Source organism: Mytilus trossulus, chromosome 11 (assembly GCF_036588685.1).
Source record: "Mytilus trossulus isolate FHL-02 chromosome 11, PNRI_Mtr1.1.1.hap1, whole genome shotgun sequence".
Classification (NCBI taxonomy): Eukaryota; Metazoa; Mollusca; class Bivalvia; order Mytilida; family Mytilidae; genus Mytilus; species Mytilus trossulus.
Window position 1 is genome coordinate 60,253,086 of NC_086383.1, and position 23,637 is coordinate 60,276,722.

Consider the following 23,637-nt stretch of genomic DNA (forward strand, 5'->3'; position numbering starts at 1 on the left):
CTTTTGTTGTTGTATGACTTTTTTTGATATTTCTGAAATTTTGGTATTTGTTATTACCTCTAAAAATCATATTTAATTATTTCAATTGTGGTTCTATTACGATTATTTGTTAATTTCATTACTTTTCATTAAAATTACGTCCAAACTGGATTTGAAAAAAAAAATATACCGTTTCGACCAAAAATATCATGACAGTAATATCAACTGCCCTTCGTCTGAAGACACAGCATTTATAACCAAATAGTATTAATGATATGAAAGCTGTATAAGTATACACCATTTTGATCGTTTTCACTTGAATAATTAAATTTATAAAGATTGAATTTCATAGATAAAAACATACATTGACATGTGCACAATATATGGCTAAATGTTGTTTATCAATGCTAAGACTTTAAAGGAAAGGTTTTTTCGATAATCTTTTCCGGTTATGTGTAATTCTTAAAATAATTCATATCCACTTTTTGTTGTATTTACATATATGTTGTAACACTATTGTGTTCAACGCCAGCTGTTTATTATTACTCAAAAACCGTTATATCTTAAATAGCGATTTATGTTTGTAGGGCGCAACTCTGTTGTATTTTGATTGAATACTTTTGACCTAAATGTAAGGGGCATAACCCACATAAACGGTTTTTAGAAAGACGCAAAAAGCTTTATCTCTTGAAACAAAGGGCACTATAACAGTAGTTCTTTTGCAATGGTATCATAGACAAAAAAAAACTTCTGCGTCTTCTTCTTCTTGCTCTATATGGTATTCAAGCATTGTTTGTTACATCGTTGTATGGCATAGATTATTACTTACACACTTTTGGAATTTATTATTATCTAAACGATCCATATTGCACAATTTCAATAAGTAATCTATTACGAATTTTTGGTTATTTCAAGACTTTCACTGCCCCTCATGAATAATATTATGTTCAAACTGATTTTTTTTAAACAATATAAGCAAAAAATCCTTTAAAAATACCAATTACCATTTCTCTACAATTTTGACCAAAATATCTTGAAATTAAAGATGGGACGAAGTCTTCTATAACGGTAGAAAAATCAATAAAGCAATTTTAAAAATCTGGAAAATGTCGGCAAATTGTAAGGTTCGTGCTGTTTATTCTTTAGTTTTCTATGTTATGTCATATGTACTATTGTTTGTCGGTTTGCCTTTTTTTTTAGCCATCGCCAGGTTATTTTAGATTTATGAGTTTGACTGTCCCTTTGGTATCTTTCGTTCCTCTTTCATTCTACTAACATGACTAATGAACTAAAAATCGTTAACTTTTCTTTTCCGATTATTTTGAATTCCCGCACTTGCGCAGAAATCTACTTCCTTCTTCCGGTCTTGTGTCATGAGACTTTCAGTAAAATATATATTTATCAGACTAGTAAAATTTAATAAAGTAACACAATACCAATGTCATTTTTAATAATTCTTTGTTATGAAAAAAAATTACCTGATGATAGCGTTTCTTTGTTAACATTGAATTTGACGTCATAACTTTGATAACGTCACAACGAAAATCCCTAACAACAGAACCAAAATCGGAAACGTTACGACATTTTTCTTCTTCTTCTTCTTCTTCTTCTCCTTCTTTTTCTTCTTCTTCTTAATTCTTGAAAGTCCCAAGTTTGAGAAATGCATATTGACATATATATTGTAACGCTATTGTGTTCAACAACAGCTGTTGTTTTAGTTCATAAATGTTTTTACTGTATAATTACATGTTTAGTGCAATCTAACAACTACATGCTATGCTTTGCACTTGGAAAACACATGCACGCTTTTTATACAAGGTCAAAATATATCTTATAATTGTTTTTGTTCTCGAGATATACTATTAAAGTAGACGGGGTGTCTAATTTAAATCCACCGATTTGTTTTGATAATTTGCCAAAATGCAGTATGCTTTCAGTTAAGAAAAAATTAAATGGAGTCACTGGACCCGTTTTCTTGCTAAATAATAAATAGGTAAATTCCTACCACATTATATTGTAAAATTTCCTTGATCGGAATTACCTAACCTTTCATTTGAGTTGCATTCCCTTATTTGGCATTTTAGAAGAAAAAAATTAATCACACAAAAGTTTTCTGTTTTTTTGTGAATTTAAAATGACAAACATGTCATTTACTATATTGAAATGAAAGTTCTTACACGTGAATGGCCTACTACTCTTAAATTTGCACATTCTATTGAAGATCTGGACCTTGATTTTCTGTATTTCTATATCCAAGATGGAGGAAGACATCATATCAACCTAAAAATGAGTTAGCTTTTGCAAATCTAATTGAATTAATTCTAAAACCACTTTTGTTTTCGATATCAAAAATTGTTTTAATAAATTTCATTAGGCTAGTTTCTCATCAATGGCTTAATTTCTAAAAAAAACTTGATTTGGTAAAACGTTTGGAATTTACTTGTCATGTTCTGAATATTTACAAATAGTCTCTTTTCATTTAAAAACTAAAAAGAACTTTAATAAAAATTCAAAACGGAAATTCTGTTATCAAATGATCTTTTCATATTGCACACAGTTTGTAGTGTCCTGTCCATTGCTATTTCCTTACTATAATATACTATAATGTTATTTATTTATATTTTTTTCTGAGCTGATGGTTATTGCATTGTTTGTACTGAATTCCTGTCAGGTAACGACGACGATGTGATATCAAGATACGACAAATGCGGTTGTATAAAAACCAGGTTAAGAATATATAAACATTAACCAAGTGATATGAAAAAGAATTACTTGAAATAGACATTAAGAATTATTTCAAATAGACATTTAAAATGCTCGTATTTGATATTACATCAAGCGAACAGCACTGTTAATCATTAGTCCTACATTTACTTACCCCCAATCAATGACGCAGTAACAAAGTTTCGTGACATGCATACAGATCCAAATACACAGTTTTCATCGAGTACGAAAAGTTTGTGTTGCGCAGAGTGATTTTGTATCGACATACATACACATTTGATATACATGTATGTTAGAGTAAAGTCTGGTAGAAGAAATTACACCAGTTAAGTTAATAAAATAAACTGGTCCGATAAGCTGGATACAACCGTAGAGAAACAAATATTATCAGTTGGGGCAAAAATTAACACACTAGGCACAACTTTAAGCCCGAATAAGGTTTGAAATTGGATTGTAATGAAATATTTTACACATTATAGGTTTCAGGCACAGTAAAATGAAGTCAAATAACTGAAACTGGTTATATGATTTCAATAGACATTGAATTGAATAATTCTGGCTTTTAACAAAACAATGTGCTGTTGTTCAAAATTTAATAAATCTGATATCAGACTACTTAGTACATAGAATTAGCAAAATAAATCTTAGGAAAATTCCTTATATCTTGAGAAAGATGCCGCCCCCTTTCTTCATCCTCTTTTAAAGAAATATTAATTTTGTAAAATCTGGTACAATTTCAGAAACATCAATACACCTATAAACACAAGTCATTGTCTGAAAAAAGAAGCTTGTTTTCACAAAAAATAAATCACAACCTTCTAATTGTGGTATTAAACTATGTGAGAAAATTTCAGAACGATCAAAATACTTTTACACAAGTTCATGTCTTGATTCTAGAAACATGCTTGTTTTTGGCCCCTTTTTGGTCCCTAATTTCTAAACGGTTGGGACGTTCACTTACAAAAAACAATCCCAACCTTCTTTTTATGGAATTGACAATAATGACGTGATAGCAATACATGCAATATACGACCCATTGTTTTGCGATCATATATAAACTAGCTAAGCACATATAAACATTTACCAAGTGATTTGGAAAAAGAATTATTTTAAATAAACATTAAAAGAATTATTTTCAATAGACATTTGAAATGTTCGTATTTTCTATTACATCAAGCGAAAAGCGTTGTTATACATTTAATTTTAGTAAATCTGTTAAACCCAACCAAGGACACAGGTACATTATCCTTGAAATATTTACAGATACATATACATAGCTTTTCGCGAATACGAAAAGGTTCATGTTGCTCAGAATATTTTTGTTTGTTTTATATATTGTATTTTTTGGACTGTTGTTCTTTTTGTTGTATTTTTTGCATTGTCTTTTTTCATAGTAATAAGAAGATGTATGATGAGACAACTCTTTATCCAAGTCACAAATTTTTAAAGTAAATCATAATAGTTCAAAGTTTGGCCTTCCACACGAAGTTAAGGCTCACAGCGAACAGACATAAAGGGCCAAACACTTACTAGTACAAAACCATTCGAACAGGAAAACTAAAGGTCTAATCTATATCTAAAATCGAAAAACACTTAGAAACAAAATCAATAAACGACTATCACTTAAAAAGGGCGCGTCTGACGGAAAATTAAATTTTATTCCTGGTATTTATGATGAGTTTATTTGATACCACCACCCTCATTCTCCCTTTATCTAAAAAACCCACCATAGAACAACAAGCTGAACGAAAACTACAAATAATTAATTAAATTTAAAAAAAAATGAACATAAATCTGTATTCACATGATTTAACGTTCGTGTACTTATTTTTTATTCTGTCAGTCTTATAAAGGATTTAAAGAAAGTCATTCCTATACCTGTTTCCTTCATAAATAATATGAACATTCAGTCTTGGTGCTAGTTCATTTATTTTTACTAAATGTCTGCTCTTAATAATGTTATAAATTTTGGATGTCAAGGCATATTCTATTGATTTTATATAAATTCTTAACATTTTTAAGTTCATGTTAGAAGTTTAGTGAAGTTGACCTATTTATGAAAAAAGGTCACATTTCAGTAGTGCAATTTTACACGTGATATTTGATTGGAGTTCCTTTATAAGTATTGTACTGTAAAACAAGTATGTGACACATGTTGGATTGATGCAGAACATATAGAGGATTTTCATTGGACAATTCGTTAATCAGCGTTAGCTTGTTGGAATTGTTTTAATATAAATAGAGAACATCATAAAGAGCTTCATCACAGCCAGAAGTCGAATACAAAGTAAGTTGTTATATTTATATCTAATGTATTTTTATGTTAGGCTGTCTTTTGCAAGTGTTGCTCTTATGTGTTTTTTTAAAACTTTATTTCTTTGTTTGGGATATTCTTGCATTTATGTGTACTGCATTACTGTTATGCAATGTCACAGTGTCATTTCAGTGTTATATTTAACACTGCTATATAAGCGCAAGCTTTTTGCTAGCCATAATACTAGGTTCCACCCAACATTTTTCTTTAAAAAACTTGTACCAAGTCAGGAAAATGTCAGTTTTTATCTTATTGTTCGTTTATGTGCGTGGTGCATTGTTGTTTGTGTTTGTAACTTCAGAGTTTCTTTTTTTTTCGTTGTTTTCATCTTATAGTTGATGTGTGTCTCTCGGTTTTAGATTGTAATTCGTATTCGTTTTCCCTCAATTTATTTATAACTTTGGAACAGCGGAATACTACTGTTGCCTTTATATGTTCATATTCAGATATATTATCTGAATTCAGGTTATACAACAAGGAGTAGATGTGTGTACTACAACAAAATACATCTGCTGAACATAATAGCAATTCGATTAATGGAAATCAATAGTATTTCTTCTAATTTTTAATTTGATGAGCGGTTAAATTTAAACGTATTTGAACTCAGATGTTGTCACGGAGAACGTGCATATTAATTAAAACAAAATCAAGAACGAAAAAGGGGAATTATGTCAAAGGGACAACAACTCTACAAAATACGAGGTAACAGCCGAAGGCCACAAATGGGTCTTCGACGCAGCGAGAAAATCCTACACCCAGGGGTTAGCCTCAGCTGGTCCCTAATATGAAAAAAATGTGTACTAGTTCAGTGAAAACGGACGTCATACTTAATTCCAAAACATATGCATGAACTAAAATTTAGACTAGGAAAGGCCGGATACTTTTACCTTAATACATTCATTTATATATATCTAGCGTGTGTCCCTTTCATCTAAGATTTGTTGTTTATTTTAAACGTACCGTTTCTCAGATGATGTAAAAGAGAATATGTAAACCTTCAAACCTAAATATATATATCTAGAAAAATTATCGATATTCATTTGATAACAGTAAATTGGTGAAAAATAAACTGGCTATCAACCAATCAAAACCCAGGATTCTAAAATAAGGTGCAATTATAGTCATTAACAAAGTGGTTGATGAAACTTGCATATACAATTGAGGCTATTTGTTTACCTGATTAAATCAAATATGTTATAAAAAATATTCCTTCATACGTTACTTTTTGAGTAAATTCCGGTTGAAATTTCCGATATTTCCTCAAAATTTGTATTTGTGCACTTATTTCCCTTTCGACAGAAATTGATAACGTTTTTGTTTTAAAAGATTATCAAAAGCTGTTTTTTTTATAAATTATTGGTATTTCTGTTTTATATAAATATTTAATGAATTTGTACATTTTGTTTTTACAAACAACTCATATTTATCAAATAGTCATAAATGTAGAAAAAACGTCCCTTTTCGCTGATTACTTATCAAATTTTAAAAAAAAATGCACGATTTACTTTTTTCCTGAAAATTGGTTCACATAATCTTTATACGTAATCAAATCAAATGTCGTTTTAAAACGAGGGATCCTTGAACACGTTTTCATGTTATTTCAGTTTGAATTATTTATCAAATCAGTTACAGTTTGACGTCTCGAAAATAAAACTTTACGTTAGCAACGTCAATACATCTCTTGTAACTGTATAGTTTCCCTCGCACCTTCTTTATATTATTCAATCAAAATTTCAGAAAAGCATTAAAGACATATTTTTAGTATGTGATATTTACATTTTTGACAGTAACATGTATGTGGTGCCATAAATTATAAAGTATACCAATAAAACTTTTTTCGAAATGTAATATCCCGTTAAGTTGTTGATAAATTTTGACACAAACTTTTTGTTTTGGCAGCTTGTACATAAAATTAAAAAAGAGGGCACTTAAATAGTTCGGAATAAATGTGGTTTTATCACATCGGTTGAAATTATGAAAAGTGGTATTAAAGGGTGTAATTTTAAGTATTATTTGATCTCAGGTCCTTTTAAATTATAAAGGGAAATTCGACAAGGGAGACGATTTCTGCTCTTATATTTTATATCAAAGTTATTAATGGCATTACGATTTAGGAATACCATACACAACCGCGAAAATATCCCTGCCTTTTCCATGAGTTGTCTCTATTTAAACTTGTCGTAAATTATTCCACTGACATATAAAAAGTAAAATACCTCAAGTATCGAACTCCGAAACTCAAAACGGAAAGTCAGTAATCAAATGACAAAATTAAAAGCTGAAACGCAGTAAACAAACGAAAAACAACATTTCTGACTTTGAACAGGTTTTTACTTATATAGAAACTTTAGATTAAACCGAGTTTTATAGCTAGTTGAACCTCTCTCTTGAATGAGAGTTGCGTAATGATATAGCTTTGATTATATTGCTTATAATTGGGATCACAATGATCATTAGAATGTGATGCTTTGATTAAAATATCTGCTTTCATAATGATAATGGCTTGTCATTCATGTCAAAGCTTCTGCCAACACATCCATCATGCTAAATAAAAGTTACAAACGACAATCTTGATTTTCTTCACAACCTGAACATTTTGTATGTAAATAAGTAAATATAAATGACACCCAAGCTTACTAATACTCATTCACTTCAACAATATATGTTTTACTATCACATAGTTTATCAACACATTCAGTTTGATCATGCCGTGATGTTCATAATTTACTTTCCATAAATATTCCTCGATTCATGTGTAATTCAGTTGTATGTATGTATGTAGGTTGGTAGGTGTTAATGTATGTAGGTCTGTGTGTATGTATGTATGTATGTATCATTGTATGTATGTATGTATGTATGTATGTATGTATGTATGTATGTATTATGTATGTATGTATGTATGTATGTATGTATGTATGTATGTATGTATGTATGTATGTATGTATGTATGTATGTATGTATGTATGTATGTATGTATGTATGTATGTATGTATGTATGTATGTATGTATGTATGTATGTATGTATGTATGTATGTATGTATGTATGTATGTATGTATGTATGTACATGTATAAATGTATGTTTGCATACGTACGTACATTTGTACATGTTGTAAGTAGGTAGGTATAACATCATGTAGGCAATTATTTTAAATCTGAGTTTTTATTATTCAAATTTTTCAAAGCTTTATATTGAAATATTTTCATCAAACCAGGTTTAACCCACCACTTTTATTCCCCTTTAAAAGTGTCCTGTACCAAGTCAGGAAGATGGCCATTGTTATAATATTGTTCGTTTCTGTGTGTGTGTTGCATTTTAACGTTGAGTCGTTTCTGTTTTCTCTTATTTTTGAGATAAGACGTGGCACGGTACTTGTCTATCCCATATTCATGTATTTGGTTTAGATGTTATATTTGTTATTCTCGTGGTGTATTGTCTGTTGCTTGGTCCGTGTCTGTGTGCTGTTGCGTTTCGGTGTTGTGTCGTTATTCTCCCCTTATATTTAATGCGTTTCCCTCGGTTTTGGTTTGTTGCCCCGATTTTGTTTTTTGTCCGTGGATTTATGAGTTTTGAACAGCGGTATACTACTGTTGCCTTTATTTATTGCTAATATAAATTTATATATATAAAGTTTATCATTAAAGAAGTTGTGAATGTCTTTGTTTACTTTACATGAGCTTCTTTTTAGGAAAAATGGAGAAAATGTCAATAAGGATTTTCATCATGATTATTTTAGTAAGTTTTTGTCCCTTTTGTTAATAGTTGTGAATATAATATATGCCGGTAAAGATATAAATAAAACAAGTCTCGTGTATACAATCAGATGTAGCTTGATTCATACTTTGTCAATATATGAGATGCGCTGAATATATTTAAGTGAAAGCAGAACACCAAGGGAGTCAAATCTTTAAAAATCAGCTGAATGTTTCAATCGTAAACTATACGTAAAGAAAAATCAACCTTCTCAATAACTAAAATTTGTCTTGGTCAAACTATTATATATACAATGAATTCACTTCTGCAATAAAGTGCTTCGCTTATTTTGAAACTCTTACAATTTGCCAAGAAGTCAAAGTATTCTGTAAAATTTTTAGGAAACATGTTAAACAAGCTATATCTATTTTAGTCATTACCATATCTATTTTAGTCATTATGATGGGTACCAACTGAATGCTTTTTTAACCAAACTATTTGTGTTTTTTCTCTTTTCAGGTTATAATAAATAATGTCGAATCAAGCAGCAATCGAGGTACGTACGAATAAACTTTCCAGTAACCAACATGAACTGAGAACAACCGTTTGACCACAGTACAATTTAGAAATTAGTATAGCGTTTCTTTTCACTGAACTAGTATAAATTTGTTTAAGGGCCACATGAAGGACACCTCCGGGTGCGGGAATTTCTCGTTACATTGAAGATCTGTGGGTGACCTTCTGTTGTTGTTTTTTTCAAAGGTCGGGTTGGTGTCTCTTTGATACATTTCCCATTTCCATTCTCAATTTTATCATAACATTTGACAAAATATACTTAGATTGATTGATTACATTTTTCTACTGGTTATATTTCTAATAAAATTAGAAAGCAGCCGATGACATAGTATAATTGATTAAAGGAACAATTTTAACAAAACAATAGCTAAAAATTATGTAATTATTTTTCAAATAATGGACAAGATGACAACATATGGACAAAGCACTGTTGAAATGTGAGTGGGGGTCCCGTTATGGTGTCATTACCTGTTATATTGGACGGATGTATGCCTTAATTGGTAAAATTGAAACAATTAACAGTCTCACCCTTAGTGATAGTAATGTAACATCATAAGGAAGATGGTAAATGCTGATAAGGAGAGGCGTTAAACAAGAATTTTTAAACTGAAAATGACGGCATAATAATTTACTTGTTCTTAAATTACTTTTACTTTTTAGAGGGAACTGTCTGTCCACAAAGTGCACGATATCGGACTTTTAATGGTTATTGCAATAATTTAAGAAATCCATCTTGGGGACAGGCGGGAACTGCACAAAAAAGACTCAGTGACATGAATGGAAAACCAATGGTGGCTTATGAAGACGGTACTAGTTCAAACACTGTTTTGTTGATTAGTACAATATGATCCTTTTGTTTAAATAGGATATCAAATTCTTATCACAACACTGTCTTTTTATTTGGAATAATTTTTCGAATTAAGAACTTGCAGTCATATTGGAAATACGAATTTTAGAAATTTACAAGCAATATCATTCAAGATTTAAAACAAGAAGGGCTTAATGTACAAACAAAAAACGTGCAGTATATGATTTAAACAGCTGCACTTAAATTAGATACATTACTTCGTCAAATGCCTGTACCAAGTCAGGAACAAGACAGTTGTTTTTGGTTGATAGGGTCAAACAATTAATTTAGTCATTTTGCAATTGTATGGTCAACGTTATTTTAGGCATTTTAGTAATGCCAATAATGACGTTATTAGTTTATTTTAGATTGTTGAATTTTACTGTTCCTCTGGAATCTTTGGCCCTTTTTTTTTTAATTAACCTTGTTTATAAAAAAGAAGATGTGGTATGATTGCCAATGAGACAACTATCCACAAAAGACCAAAAAGACACAAACATTAACAACTATAGGTTACCGAACGACCTTCAAAAATGAGCAAATAAACTCATCATAGATACCAGGACTAAATTTTGTAAATACGCCAGACGCGCGTTTCGTCTACAAAAGACTCATATCAGTGACGCTCGAATCTAAAAAAGTTAAAAAGGCCAAATAAAGTATGAATTTGAAGGGCATTGAGGACCAAAAGCCCATACCGCATAGTCAGCTATAAAAAGCCCCGATAAGACAATGTAAAACAATTCAAACGAGAAAACTAACGGCCTTATTTATGTAAAAAATGAACGAAAAACAAATATGAAACACATAAACAAACGACAACCACTGAATTACAGGCTCATGACGTGGGACAGGCACATACATAAATAATGTGGCTGGGTTGAACATGTTAGCGGGATCCCAACCCTCCCCTAACCTGGGACAGTGGTACAACAGTACAACATAAGAACGAACTATAAAAATCAGTTGAAAAAGGCTTAACTCATCAGATAGACAAAAAATAGTTTGGTAATCTATTATGCTTTTTTCAATTTCAATTGTTACTTAGTTCTAAAATTATGTAATAAACCTTTTATTCTAAGAAAAATACTTTTATTTTTTGCTGCACTTTAGTGTGTCTGTTGTTTCGTTGTTTCCCTCTTGTAGTTGATGTATTTACCTCAATTTTAGTTTGTAATCCGGATTTATTTTCTCTCAATCGATTAATGACTTTCGAACAGTGGTATACTACTGTTGGCTTTATTTATCTCTCATGTTCTTTTTTGCTAGAATTAAACCAAAATTCTAAGTACTATGTTGCTTGATCATTAACAGGAGTAAGTTTGCCTAGGGGTTTTCCAGACAGACTTCCTGATCCTAGAGTTGTAAGCAATGCAGTTTCTGATTCTTCTTTTGGGCCTAGACATCAGAGTGATAGAAAAAGGACAGGACAACATATGTCGTTTGGTCAATTATTGGCACATGATTTTATAGAAACGGATATACCCTCGGGTAAGTTTTGTCTCATCTGAACTAGACACAGAATTGAAGCTTTGACACTGTTAATGTCTGCGAATTTTGAATTTGTTCTGCCAGATGTTTTCTAGAAAGTAGGACAATAACATCAAAACAATTATCATGATTATAAATGCGAAACAATATGTCTATAAATAGCATTTATAAAGTATACATGTATATAAAGCAAATATTTTATTTGAAATTGTGTATAACAGAACAGCATAAATAACATGCGTGAACATTAACGTAAACAAGTATAATGAACAAAACACTTAAATGTAAAAAAAAAAACCAATCACTCAGTTTTATTTTGTTTTATTAGGAACTGACTGTTGCAATCGATTGGAACCAAAATTTGGCAAGTAAGATATTATTCATTTCTACCAGAATACTTATTGGTTTTGTTAACATTTTTCTTCACAAGATCTTTATGAGATGCACTATAGTAATGTTGTTTTCGAAACCCAAACAAAATTAAAATTACTCCTTTTTTTAATTGATTCATTTATGTTGTCAATACCCTCGTTGAGGGTTAGAGTTATTGCTAAATAGAAATATTAGGCAATAGTCGGGCATAAGCAACAGGCAAGGCATGGGATTTTCTGACCTCGCATATACCGTATCAGGTAACTAGCGCATAACGTATCGAATTTATCTATGATTATTTTTATTTGTTGAATTAAGACTAGAGTTGTTTCATTTGCAACCAAACCACATCTTCTTATTTTCATATTAAAGTGTTTCAGTGTTTAATCTCCGACTCCCATTGGTCTGCCCCAAAACAATAATCGACAACCAAGCCCAGCCTCCCCACTTACCTAATATGGAATATAATCGGTATCCACGCGGACACTTATAACCAATCATACTCAGAGAAATAAATTGGAGGTTAATTGGAGATAAATGATCATACATAGCATGATAGCAGACGACGCTTAATCGATATATGCTTTCAGTCCTGCTCTTTTTAAATTCATTCGATTAACTCAATTTCATGTTTGTCTCATTCAAAGCAATTTTAAAGATGTTAACACAGGTAAACTACTGTGGTATTAATAGACCAAAGTATAAGTTTAAATTGAACCAAAGTAGAAGTTTAATGTTATCAATAGTCAAATGGTAGGTTTGACGGTGAATATTAGGCAGTTCTTGTTTTTTTCTTTTATTTAGTCTAGACGAATGCTTTCCATTTGAGATTCCATACTCTGACAAAAGTTTACCAGCTGGTTGTAAAAACTTCATAAGGGCCAGAGCTGCCTCAAATGATGTCAATTTGCCCGGTATGTTTAGTCACTGTTAATAGTTTCATATCAACCAAACTAACCAAACTAACCAATAATTTTGTTTTTTTTCCGCAAAAATGTAGTTTCTTCAAGATTGATGTTGTTTAGAAACTCAATAACTAAAGGCAACAGTAGTATACCGCTGTTCAAAACTCATAAATCTATGGACAAAAAACAAAATCGGGGTAATAAACTAAAACCGAGGAAAACGCATTAAATATAAGAGGAGAAGAACGACATAACACTAAAATGAAACACATTTAGAAACGGACCGAGCATCAGACAAAATCCCTATAAACGATTAGTAAGAAAAGACATTATAGAAAAATTTATGAATTGAAAATGAAATCATTATCGATTTCAATATTATCAAAATTTAACGCTGCTTAACTGAATACTGTGAATACGCTTCACTAGCTGCCATTTTTTTGTGGTTAACAAGTGTATATTAGAACCAAGAATTCAACTGTCGAACTAAGTACACATTTTCTAAAGGCTTATATCAACAATTTGTCTTCCATCTACAAAAATGATAGAATTCACAGTATATCCTATCAATTTGTTTTGACATGTAATGAACACAAAACTTGTCAACATACTAATGCAGGAACCAATAAATGTTTTGTTTTTGTTTTAGTCTATAGGGAGCAAATAAATTTAATCAGTTCTTATATTGACTGTTCATTTCTCTATGGTGATGGTGTGGATGAAACACTAAGAGTTCAAAATAGCTGTAAGTATTCACCTGTCTTTTCTAATAAAATATTATTTACAGAATTGACTCGAAAGAAATAATGATTTTATACAATATCTTGTAAAACGTTTAGATTCATTGGTAAACTCCACAATCGCGTGAAATGACATGCCTGTTTGACTTATCTGACCAATTGAACTTAGTTGGACAGAAAAATCTCAGTTCAAACAACCATGAAACCATTTCTATAACTTTCTGTTTCATTTAGAAAAGATGTTAACAATATCGTTACATTGACAACACTACGTGACAGGAATACCGTTCAATTAAACACAAGACCACTCAGCACTATAGAGAAACACATTAATGAAAAATAGAATAGTACATTACAACGTGAAAACCACAGAATTATAACAAACTCCTCTCATGAAATTACGACAGCACACCACAGGATACCACAGACAGAATATAAACTGGGTGTGACATGAATGGACCAGCATCAGAAAAGTGACGTATTTTTTGTGACGTTTATATAAAATCTTTCTTTTTTAAAGACACGACAAAGAACACGAAATTATATATACCAGGAATGAAATTTTGTATTTGCACCGGACGCAGGGAAAACTTCCAAATAAAGTACAAAGTACAAAGTTCACGAGCATTGAGGACCAAAAATTTCTAAAAGCTAAGGTCATATATTCTGGAAGTTGAAAATCTTTAGTATTTCAAAACTTTAAAGTTTGGTAAACAGGTAATGTACAATTATGGCATATCGATGATAATTCAGGTCAACGCAGAAGTGCTGACCAATGGGGTGGTGATACCCTAGGGGAATACCAAAAAATACGACCCATTCTTTGTAAAACATAGATACTAGGATTGAAATTCTATATGCGCCAGACGTAATGATTACGGTGTTGTTTTTTTGAATTTTCTAACTCGTACAAAAATATTACAATGTAATAGTGTTTGTAATGGTGTTATTATGTGTATGTTCTAACCATGTTTTTCTCTCTCTTTCAAATCAAAACTTCAATAATACAAAAAAAGTAGTTGTTTTTGATTATTTTAGTCTTGATGAAAACAGATCCAGGAAATCTTTTACCAACAACTGATGGAGGAGCCTGCTTAAAGTTGAAAACAGAGAATAGATGCCCGTTTGCAGGTAATGCTCCTCAGAAGAAATGTAGACCAGTTCAAACAGAACTGTTATACATATACACATCTAAACGTGTGACAATTTCATGATACAAATTTACCCTAGGATAGCACGTGGTTGTTCAAGGACTAAGGCAAACATCAAAATGCATATATAATAATTCGTTTCAAATAAAGCCTAATTTTATATCTTCAAATTTACGTAAGCACATGTTCGTTCTTTCCTTAACGGGATTCGCGCCCTTGCTTCTGTGACATTCTTGCACCACCACATGCACCGTGTCAAGCGCCCTAGACCACTCGACCAACTAGGGCTATATACAAATTTCGATGGTCAATGTAATGTCTTTCATTCTCGGCGATATCTAGTGCTGTAACACAGTAAATGATGTACATTAACAAGAAGATGGTGTACCTTTCAGAGCAATAAATCCATTCGAATCCCGCTGAGGGACGACCAGAAGAATTTATCACATTGTGGTATGTTAATATTTTGAAGCGGAACGTTCAATGTATAAATAATCAAAAGAGTGAAAACAAACATGAAAACGTAATAAAAAAAATATATTTTGTCTTATCTCATGTTCTCAACAAAACTGGTTTTATTTTCGCGTACACTCTTCATTATCAATTTAGCCTTCTCACAAAACCGTGTATACAGTTTTCAAACTTTAAATCGTATCATGTCATACAAAGCAGTGTATTACTTGAAAAAGACATTAGTAGTAAACTATTTCTATCAACAGGTGATGGAAGAAGTACTGAAGCACCAAACCTTAGTTTAAACCATTTGGTTTTTGTCAGATATCATAATCGATTGTCCACAAAACTACATAAACTTAACCCATGCTGGAATAATGAGATGGTGTTCCAAGAAACTCGAAGAATTATCATAGCACAGGTCCAACACATCACGTACAATCACTTTCTCCCACTGGTTGTTGACAGAAAAACAATGCAAAGATTCAAATTATTTTCAAAGAAGAGAGGATTTAAAGATGTTTATGATCAAAAAGTTGATGCATCTTCTTTCAATAGTTTTGGAATAGCGCCTTGGCGTTATGGACATTCCCAAATTATGGCCGAACAATCTGAGTTAAAGGATGACTTCAGAACTATCATAACACATAAACTCGAAGATAATTTTGAAAGCCCAGATTTATGGCAGACAAATCTTGGAGAAAGAATTGAAGACCTTACCAGATGGCTTGCAACAAAACCAGCACAAAGAATTGACAGGTATGAACAATTAATCCAAACAAGAGGAAGAAGTAGTACCAAGGGGACACCAAAAAAAAAAACACAGACTGAAACAAAACCAGGCAATTGTCATAGTCAAACCAACAAACAGAACTCCACAAAAAAATTTGTATCTTTTATCTATAAATATTATCAAATACACATCTTTTCGTCGTTAATAACAATAAAATGTAAAAGAGGGACGAAAGATACTAAAGGGACAGTCAAACTCATAAATCAAACACAAACTGACAACGCCAAGGCTAAACATGAAAAAAAACAACAGAAAAACAATAGTACACATGACACAACATAGAAAACTAAAGAATAAACAACACGAACCCCACCAAAAACTAGGGGTGATCTCAGGTGCTCCGGAAGGGTAAGCAGATCCTGCTCCACATGCAGAAAATATCAATTCCGTCAGACCGATTACATCGTTAATTTGAAAAACTTAACAATGAAGCCAAAAAGTAATCTATTCTTGTAAAAATATTAATATTTTTAAATTAAATCTGATACATGTATTCACTGAAAAGAAAACTTAGAGTAGTTTATCTACATTCCTGGATTATCTAGACCTTAGGTTCACCAAGTTGACGAAAGACACCAATACCACCTTAAACTAACCATTTATTATTAGCTTTTTAGTTGACGGAGCACGTGACAAACTATTCTTCATCAAAACACCGCCTGGAACTGACCTTTATGCACTTAACATGCAGCGAGGACGAGACCAAGGTGTTCCTGCATACAATGAATGGCGCAAGTTTTGTGGACTTAAAAAATTTAGATGTTTTGACGACTTTGGAGAGTTTGGCTCAAAACTTGCAAAAGTATATAAGTATGTGTTTTTTTTTTCTTTCTTAAATGCAACATATTGTTCACAAGATTCTCTGCAACAATCCGTGTTTATATAAATAGTCATTGAAAAATTACACCCATAAGGGTCAAGTTATGCAAACAAACAATTATACCATTAAATACAATGCAGTTCGATACAATACAATATAATAGATATATATAGGAAGATGTGGTTTCAGTGCCAATGAGACAATTATCCATCCAAGTAAAAGTTTATAAAAGTAAACATATTTAAAAAATTCAAATTTGAATTTATGTAAACAATATAATCATAAGCATGTCTAATATGGATCTGACCCCTTCAGTTTTTAAGACTGCTTTAACAAGACTCCATATTATTGTCATTTTGTTTATTTTCTTTGATTAAATCTTCTGACAACAGACTCGGACTTCTCTTGAAGTGAATTTTATTTAAAACGTATTGTTATGCGTTTACTTTTCCACATTGGCTAGGGGTATAGGGGGATGGTTGAGACCTCAGAAACATGTTTAATCCTGCCGCATTTTTGCGCCTGTCCCAATAGGAGAGATGGAATTTGTTATGTTAAATATGTATTTTATATGGAAATCATTTGACACAGTACATTACCGAAAGTCAGGCCAGAGTCGTTTTTTTGTCAAATATTAAATAAATAACATGTTACAGTACCTCTGTAAACATGCTAAATTGTCCTCCTTTATGGTTAATGTTGGAAAAAATCTAATATTTAAAGATGAATAACACCTTTCAAAAACACCTGATCAACATTTTTGTGTAGATAAGCTACATACAAAGATATAAGAAGATGTGGTATGAGTGTCAATGAAACAACTATCCTTCCCAGTCACAATTTATAATAGTAAACCAGTATAAGTCAAAGTACGGTCTTCAACACGTAGCCTTGGTTCACACTGAACAACAATCTTTAAAGGGCCACACAAATAACTATTTAAAAAAACATTCAAACGGGAAAACAAACGGTATAACATTTGTTAAAGAAACGGGAAACACATGTATAATTTTCACATGAACATACAAAGTTTCATTAAATTCTGTTCTGTAGTTTTAGAGGAGATACGACGACAAACTACAGTAGTGAAATATACCTATGCCAGATTTCTTGGTGCAGATGAATCAACACCATTCAATAATAATATACATATCTACAACGTCTCATGACATTGTGTTGTGAAGTTTTAGAATAGAGGCGCTGAAGTATATTTCATACAAAATAAGAGGTTCAAAGAAAAATAACTAAAAAAAACGTTTAATTTTAAGTTCATGCCGATATGCAAATTTGAATATTAGTATCATATACAATTTTACATGAAATGTTATGTTGTGGTTTTAGAGGGGTGCAATTTCAAACTACGGCTGCAGTGGTATAATTAGATTAACTTATTAACTGTGTTACTTTTGTAATCATCATGATGATATTAGAAGATTATGGAATACGTTAATGAGACCACAACACGACAAAACAAACATCTCAAAGACGAATAGGTGTTACACGCTTCAAAATAAATTGCCGTTCTTTGTATCTTATTATTACTTAATCTACCTAATGTTTGTTTTGAAGGACAGTACACGATGTTGATCTATTTATTGGTGGTCTGTTAGAAAAAGGCGAGGATGGAGGAGTTGGTCCTACTTTTGCTTTTCTGATTGGAACACAATTCTTTCGCTTCAAAGTGGGAGATAGATTTTGGTATGAATCGTCAGATCCAGATTTTGCATTCACAAAAGGTAATATTACTGGAAATAAAGAATATGTCAAAATGACAACAATGCAACAAACGAGCAGACAACAGCTGAAGATCACCAATGGGCCTAGAACACAGCAAAAAAATCCCGCGTCCGGAGGTGGTCCTCAGCTGAGACAAAACTCTATTAGACTGATTCTATGAGAACATATATATCATTTTATTTTCCAGGTCAACTTAACTCTATCAAATCCGCAACTTTACTGTCCCAAATATGGTGCACAGAGTTTGGTCAAAATAAGATACAGAAAGACATATTCCAGGTTCCATGTAAAAATAAGTAAGTTTACGATACATTATAAAGATATACATGTAGTCAGATCAGGTTAAGAAGTTTTTGTCACAATTTATGCTTTGACTCCTTTGTTTTTTCCTAAGATACAAGTGAGAAAGAGATTGCCCAATATCACCAACTTTTCTTTTCAGAAAAATCGTCAATAAGTTATAATAGTCGTTACCAAAATTAAAACAGATTACAGATTGTTTTTCTGTTTATTTGAGACCCAAAGTTAATGCAATTGCTAAGTATTTGGTAAAGATCCGAGTCTGATTTTCTAGCCATTTTTTTTCTATTAAAATTCAAATATCTGGAATAGAAAATCCATTACCTGTCAAAATATTTAAGCCTATTTTGTTATTTCAACAATTCTCTCCTGATATATAGTACTTATCGAAGTGAAAGTCTTTCTGTAGTTACATTTTTTTGTCCCCTACAATGCTGTCCTGGTGTTACCGCTCCGTAAAAAGTATTACACGAATTTCTTTTCATTTATTATAAATTATTATTTATGTGATATTTGCTTTGTCGTTTCATTTTTTTGTCACGGTCTTGTCAGTGTCTCTTTGACTTTGAATTTGATGATACAATGTACCTATGCTATTTTCTGTCTCCTTTTCAGAAAGAGGTCTTATACTTATATGAGAAAAATACTATGTTTTTTGCGTTATTGTTTGTGTTTGTGTGTGTGCACACGATAAATGGGGAGGTCTTTAAAGTGTCAACGTTACACCAATCGGCATTTTGATTATATTGTTCTGTCTCTTTAGTATTTGCATTGTTTCACACGTACATACCAAATAATGATTCATGGGAGTCAGGTCAACGAGAAAGGAATCTAACAGTACCAAACATCCCGTTTTTATGCCCGGCTACCAATATAGTAATGGGAATTCAGAGGCGTATGGTATACCATTCTAGACGAATTATAAAAAAATAAGAAGATGTTGTATGATTGCCAATAATGAGACAACTATCCAACAACTTTTAAGTACGGCAGTGCCAGATGTACGAAAATATATACAACAGTCCGGCCTTCAATCTTTCGAATAATCCCTAGTTTTGCCAGTCTTTTACCGGTCTGTTTGAAAACTTGTAAATTCCTAATCACACGAGTGTTTGGAGCATACGTGTATCATCTTGTACAAAGAAAAGGTAAAGAAGCAGTTGGAATTTCTTTTCCAAATGACTAACTATTATTAAATTAAATTAACATAAATATACAACATCAGGGCTATTTACAAATAATGCCTATGTTCGTGTATAAAATCGTTGAGGAAGTTTGAATCTTTTTTTTATCTAATGGTATTCCATATTTTCAGTAAGCTACGTGATTGCAAAGATCTTCCTGAAATAGACCTATATTTATGGAAAGACAACAACTGTATGGAACGCTTACATAAATAAAACAATCTGCACGAAGAGAAATAAACTGGACCAATATTCTTAATTGTCACATACTATTATACAAGTGTGTATTTGTTTGTGTTAATGAATGTTACCTTTTGTATTATATTATAGCTCATGTTTATTTCTATTTATTTACCTAATGGCACATGCATATGTGTCTGTGCGTTGCTTTGCAATAAAATGTTGAAAATCTCGAATCTTGAAAATTGAACCAACTGTAAATACATATTTTAATAATTGAACTGTAAATTTATAATTTAGACAATACAGTGTAAAAAAACTGAGAAGAAGAAGTAAAACATACATGTATGTGGAAATATTATATTTTGTTTTTACGTTCCAAATAGTGTATGCTTAGTTTATTTATTTCGTACTTTTAAAAAAATCGCAGTGTCCTTGTAAACGTTATACACTGTACATGTATATAAATACCAATCAATTGTGTTTATCAAAATAAAATATAATGGTCAAATTTACTTCTTGTGGTTTTTTTTTACATTTAGATAAGATATAAATGCTCGCACTGCTTTTTCATAGACTGTCATTAATACATGTGACGAGGTTTTGTATAGGTTGTCATAAATACATGTGGACAGGTAACAAACTAAATGTTCTGAAACGTTCCCCGCTTTAAAATCCATCGATTGACACATACATCCGGTATAATTGATTGACTGGTGTTCGTCGTACGCCACATTAGCGCCAAATGGATATATTGCTTCACCACAAGATACAAATTTCAGACAATTTCAACGACGACTAAAGTGGTTTGAAATTAATCATAACATTACACATCTCAATTTAATGTGGTCATTTGTACTTGTTTCCCTGGTTGTAATTTTGCTAAAATATCTGTATTGAAATAAGTTATGTAGATAAGGAAAACTTAAAAACGAAAAAATAATAATCACACGTCTTTTCACAAATATCATACAGCAATTGACAAGTATTGTAAAGGTGTTTTTATTTTTTTACACAGCAGAGTTTTCAAGCAATTGTAGTTAATACTTTAGAAAACTGAAGGGAACCCAAAATAATATTTGTGAATTCACTTGTTATCACTTAAAACCGAATATGTTGCATGTAAAGTAGTGAGGAGGTTTTGGCTAAAATCATCAGTTTGATTCTAATTGAAAGCCAATTATAGAATAATTCAAAATACCAATGATATCTCGTTGTTTATTTATTTTTTGGTGACAATTTATGGTGGGCCAAACTTACACTTTGAAAAATTTCAATATAGATTATAGCTGCTGGGAAAAATATTTAAAAGCCTTTATTTTCCAATTGTTGCGACCTACTTGTAAATCTACTAAATACTTACTCGTAAATTAACCAATTCTGGATTCGCAATGCGTTGGATTCATGGTAAGTAAGAGACATGTACCATATCAACGCACCTAGCCTCTTATAATGGCTAAACCTTCCAATATTTTTACTACTCTGAGTTTGATCATATAGCTGACAGTATATAACATGAGATGAACATACACCTTCTAACAATGGCATAAAGTGGTAGCATTGAGGTTTCGTTCCTTCTTTTTATTTCTTTATTTAGTGACGGATACAATTGAGAATAAAATTGGGGCATGTGTCAAAGAGACAACAACCCGACATGATTACAGACAATAGCAGAAGGTCACCAATAAGTTTTCAATGCAGCGATAAACTCCCGAACCGTAGGAGTCATTCAGCTGGACCCTAGACACGCATTTTCTACTTATTCAGTGATAATGGACGTCTTTCTAAACTCTGCATTATCTACATTTGAAAATGCCCGTACCAAGTCCGGAATATGACAGTTCTTGTCCATTCGTTTTTTATGCGTTTTGTAATTTGATTTAGCCATGTGATTTTGGACTTTCCGAATTGATTTTCCCCTGAATTCAGTGTTTTTGTGATTTTACTTTTTATACACAAGAAACTAAAATTAACAATTATACAAAACTAACAAAGGCCAGAGGCTCCTGATTCGGACAGGCGCAAAAATGCATCGGGGTGAAACATTGTTTTTGATATTTTAACCCTCCTTCTTTATCTCTAGCCAAAATAGAAAAAAACACACACCAATACTCACAGTAAAACTCAATTTTGGAGAAATCCGAGTCCGATGTCAAATAGTTAACAAAAGAAATTAAACAAAATAACAATAATACATACATTAACAAAGGACCACTAGCAGTTACTAACATGCCGGCTTTAGACTCCAATTAAACTAATTGAAATATTATGACTTCATCATATTAATATCAAGCACAATACCTCTCGTTACGGCTTTAGTATTAAACGATAATGAAATATATGAAAAGAACATAACCCCTGTCATGCTAACAACTAAGCCAATCTGTCAAGTTGAGATATATAAACACCATAAGATGGTGACAAGGAAACGTCATTATCTAAAATATGAAGCAACGATAGGAAATGAATTATCATCTCTTTTATTTTAGATCTTTGTTTTAAGCTTCCCGTTAATGATATAGATACTAAAATATAAGATCAAGGAAAGGACATTGGTCATTGTTGGAATTTGCTGTATTTAATGTTATTTCAACAGGATAAGTTTCTTTAGTATACAGACTGAAGAGACTTGAGAGCCAATATATCATCCAAATATCTAAAATTATTATTAAATGTTTGTATCAGATAATGTTTCGATGGGTCTTTGCATGTTTTGGTCATTAATTGTAACTCATAACAATACAAAAACAGGCCTGCGATTCATGGTGCATAGTAAGTCTCCACTGGAATTCCGATAATTTGACGATATACGGAATTTCCAAAGTACTTAAAAACTTGTTTCTAGATGTGGCTCAAAGTGTTTCGCGTTTCTTTTTTTTATATAGCTTAGGCCGTTGGTTTTTCCAGTTTGAATGGTGTAACACTAGTTATTTGTGGGGCTCTTCATTGTTTGATATTTTTTGTAAGCCAAGACTCCATAGTATACGGCAGATAGTTATAAGTACCGATTATCAGGCTATCTGCATGTATATATCGTAAAATATCTGCTGCGAGACATAATATGAAGCTTTTTGTCGAGTGAGCGTAGCGAAAGAGATCAAAACGCCTTCATATAATGTCAAGCAGCTGATATTTTACAATATCAATATGCAGATTATCTGATAATCGATTTATCGGGCTATATTTGCGTGTTTCGAAAGTGTTTTCTTTGTTTCGCCAGCACACAAAAGATGACTTGATAAGTTCGGGTTATTAACGTCGGTTCAAACATTATGACGTCGCTGATATGTTCGGGTCAAAGTTATTAAGACCGGGTCAACGTATTTGACGTCACAAAGACATGATACGGAATAATATTAAGAGCTGAACCGAGTGATAT

The 23,637-nt window shown here is 31.7% G+C and overlaps 1 protein-coding gene across 1 annotated transcript; it reads left to right on the top strand.

Moving 5' to 3' along the window:
* The first annotated feature begins 8,709 nt into the window (after positions 1–8,709).
* On the top strand, positions 8,710–18,754 carry LOC134690209 (peroxidase-like protein). Its single transcript, XM_063550185.1, has 9 exons — positions 8,710–8,751; positions 9,229–9,265; positions 9,946–10,092; positions 11,447–11,623; positions 13,550–13,645; positions 14,679–14,771; positions 15,511–16,003; positions 16,647–16,847; positions 18,427–18,754. The coding sequence occupies exons 1-9, from the start codon at positions 8,710–8,712 to the stop codon at positions 18,752–18,754; spliced, it is 1,614 nt and encodes a 537-aa protein (XP_063406255.1).
* Positions 18,755–23,637: the final 4,883 nt, after the last annotated feature.

What these genes read in the sequence shown, in the direction of transcription:
- LOC134690209 (XM_063550185.1), top strand. Translation starts at nt 8,710, where the DNA reads ATGGAGAAAATGTCAATAAGGATTTTCATCATGATTATTTTA. An exon ending in CGAATCAAGCAGCAATCGAG is followed by an intron (nt 9,266 to 9,945) that starts GTACGTACGAAT and finishes TTTACTTTTTAG; the next exon opens with AGGGAACTGTCTGTCCACAA. An exon ending in GAATAGATGCCCGTTTGCAG is followed by an intron (nt 14,772 to 15,510) that starts GTAATGCTCCTC and finishes TTCTATCAACAG; the next exon opens with GTGATGGAAGAAGTACTGAA.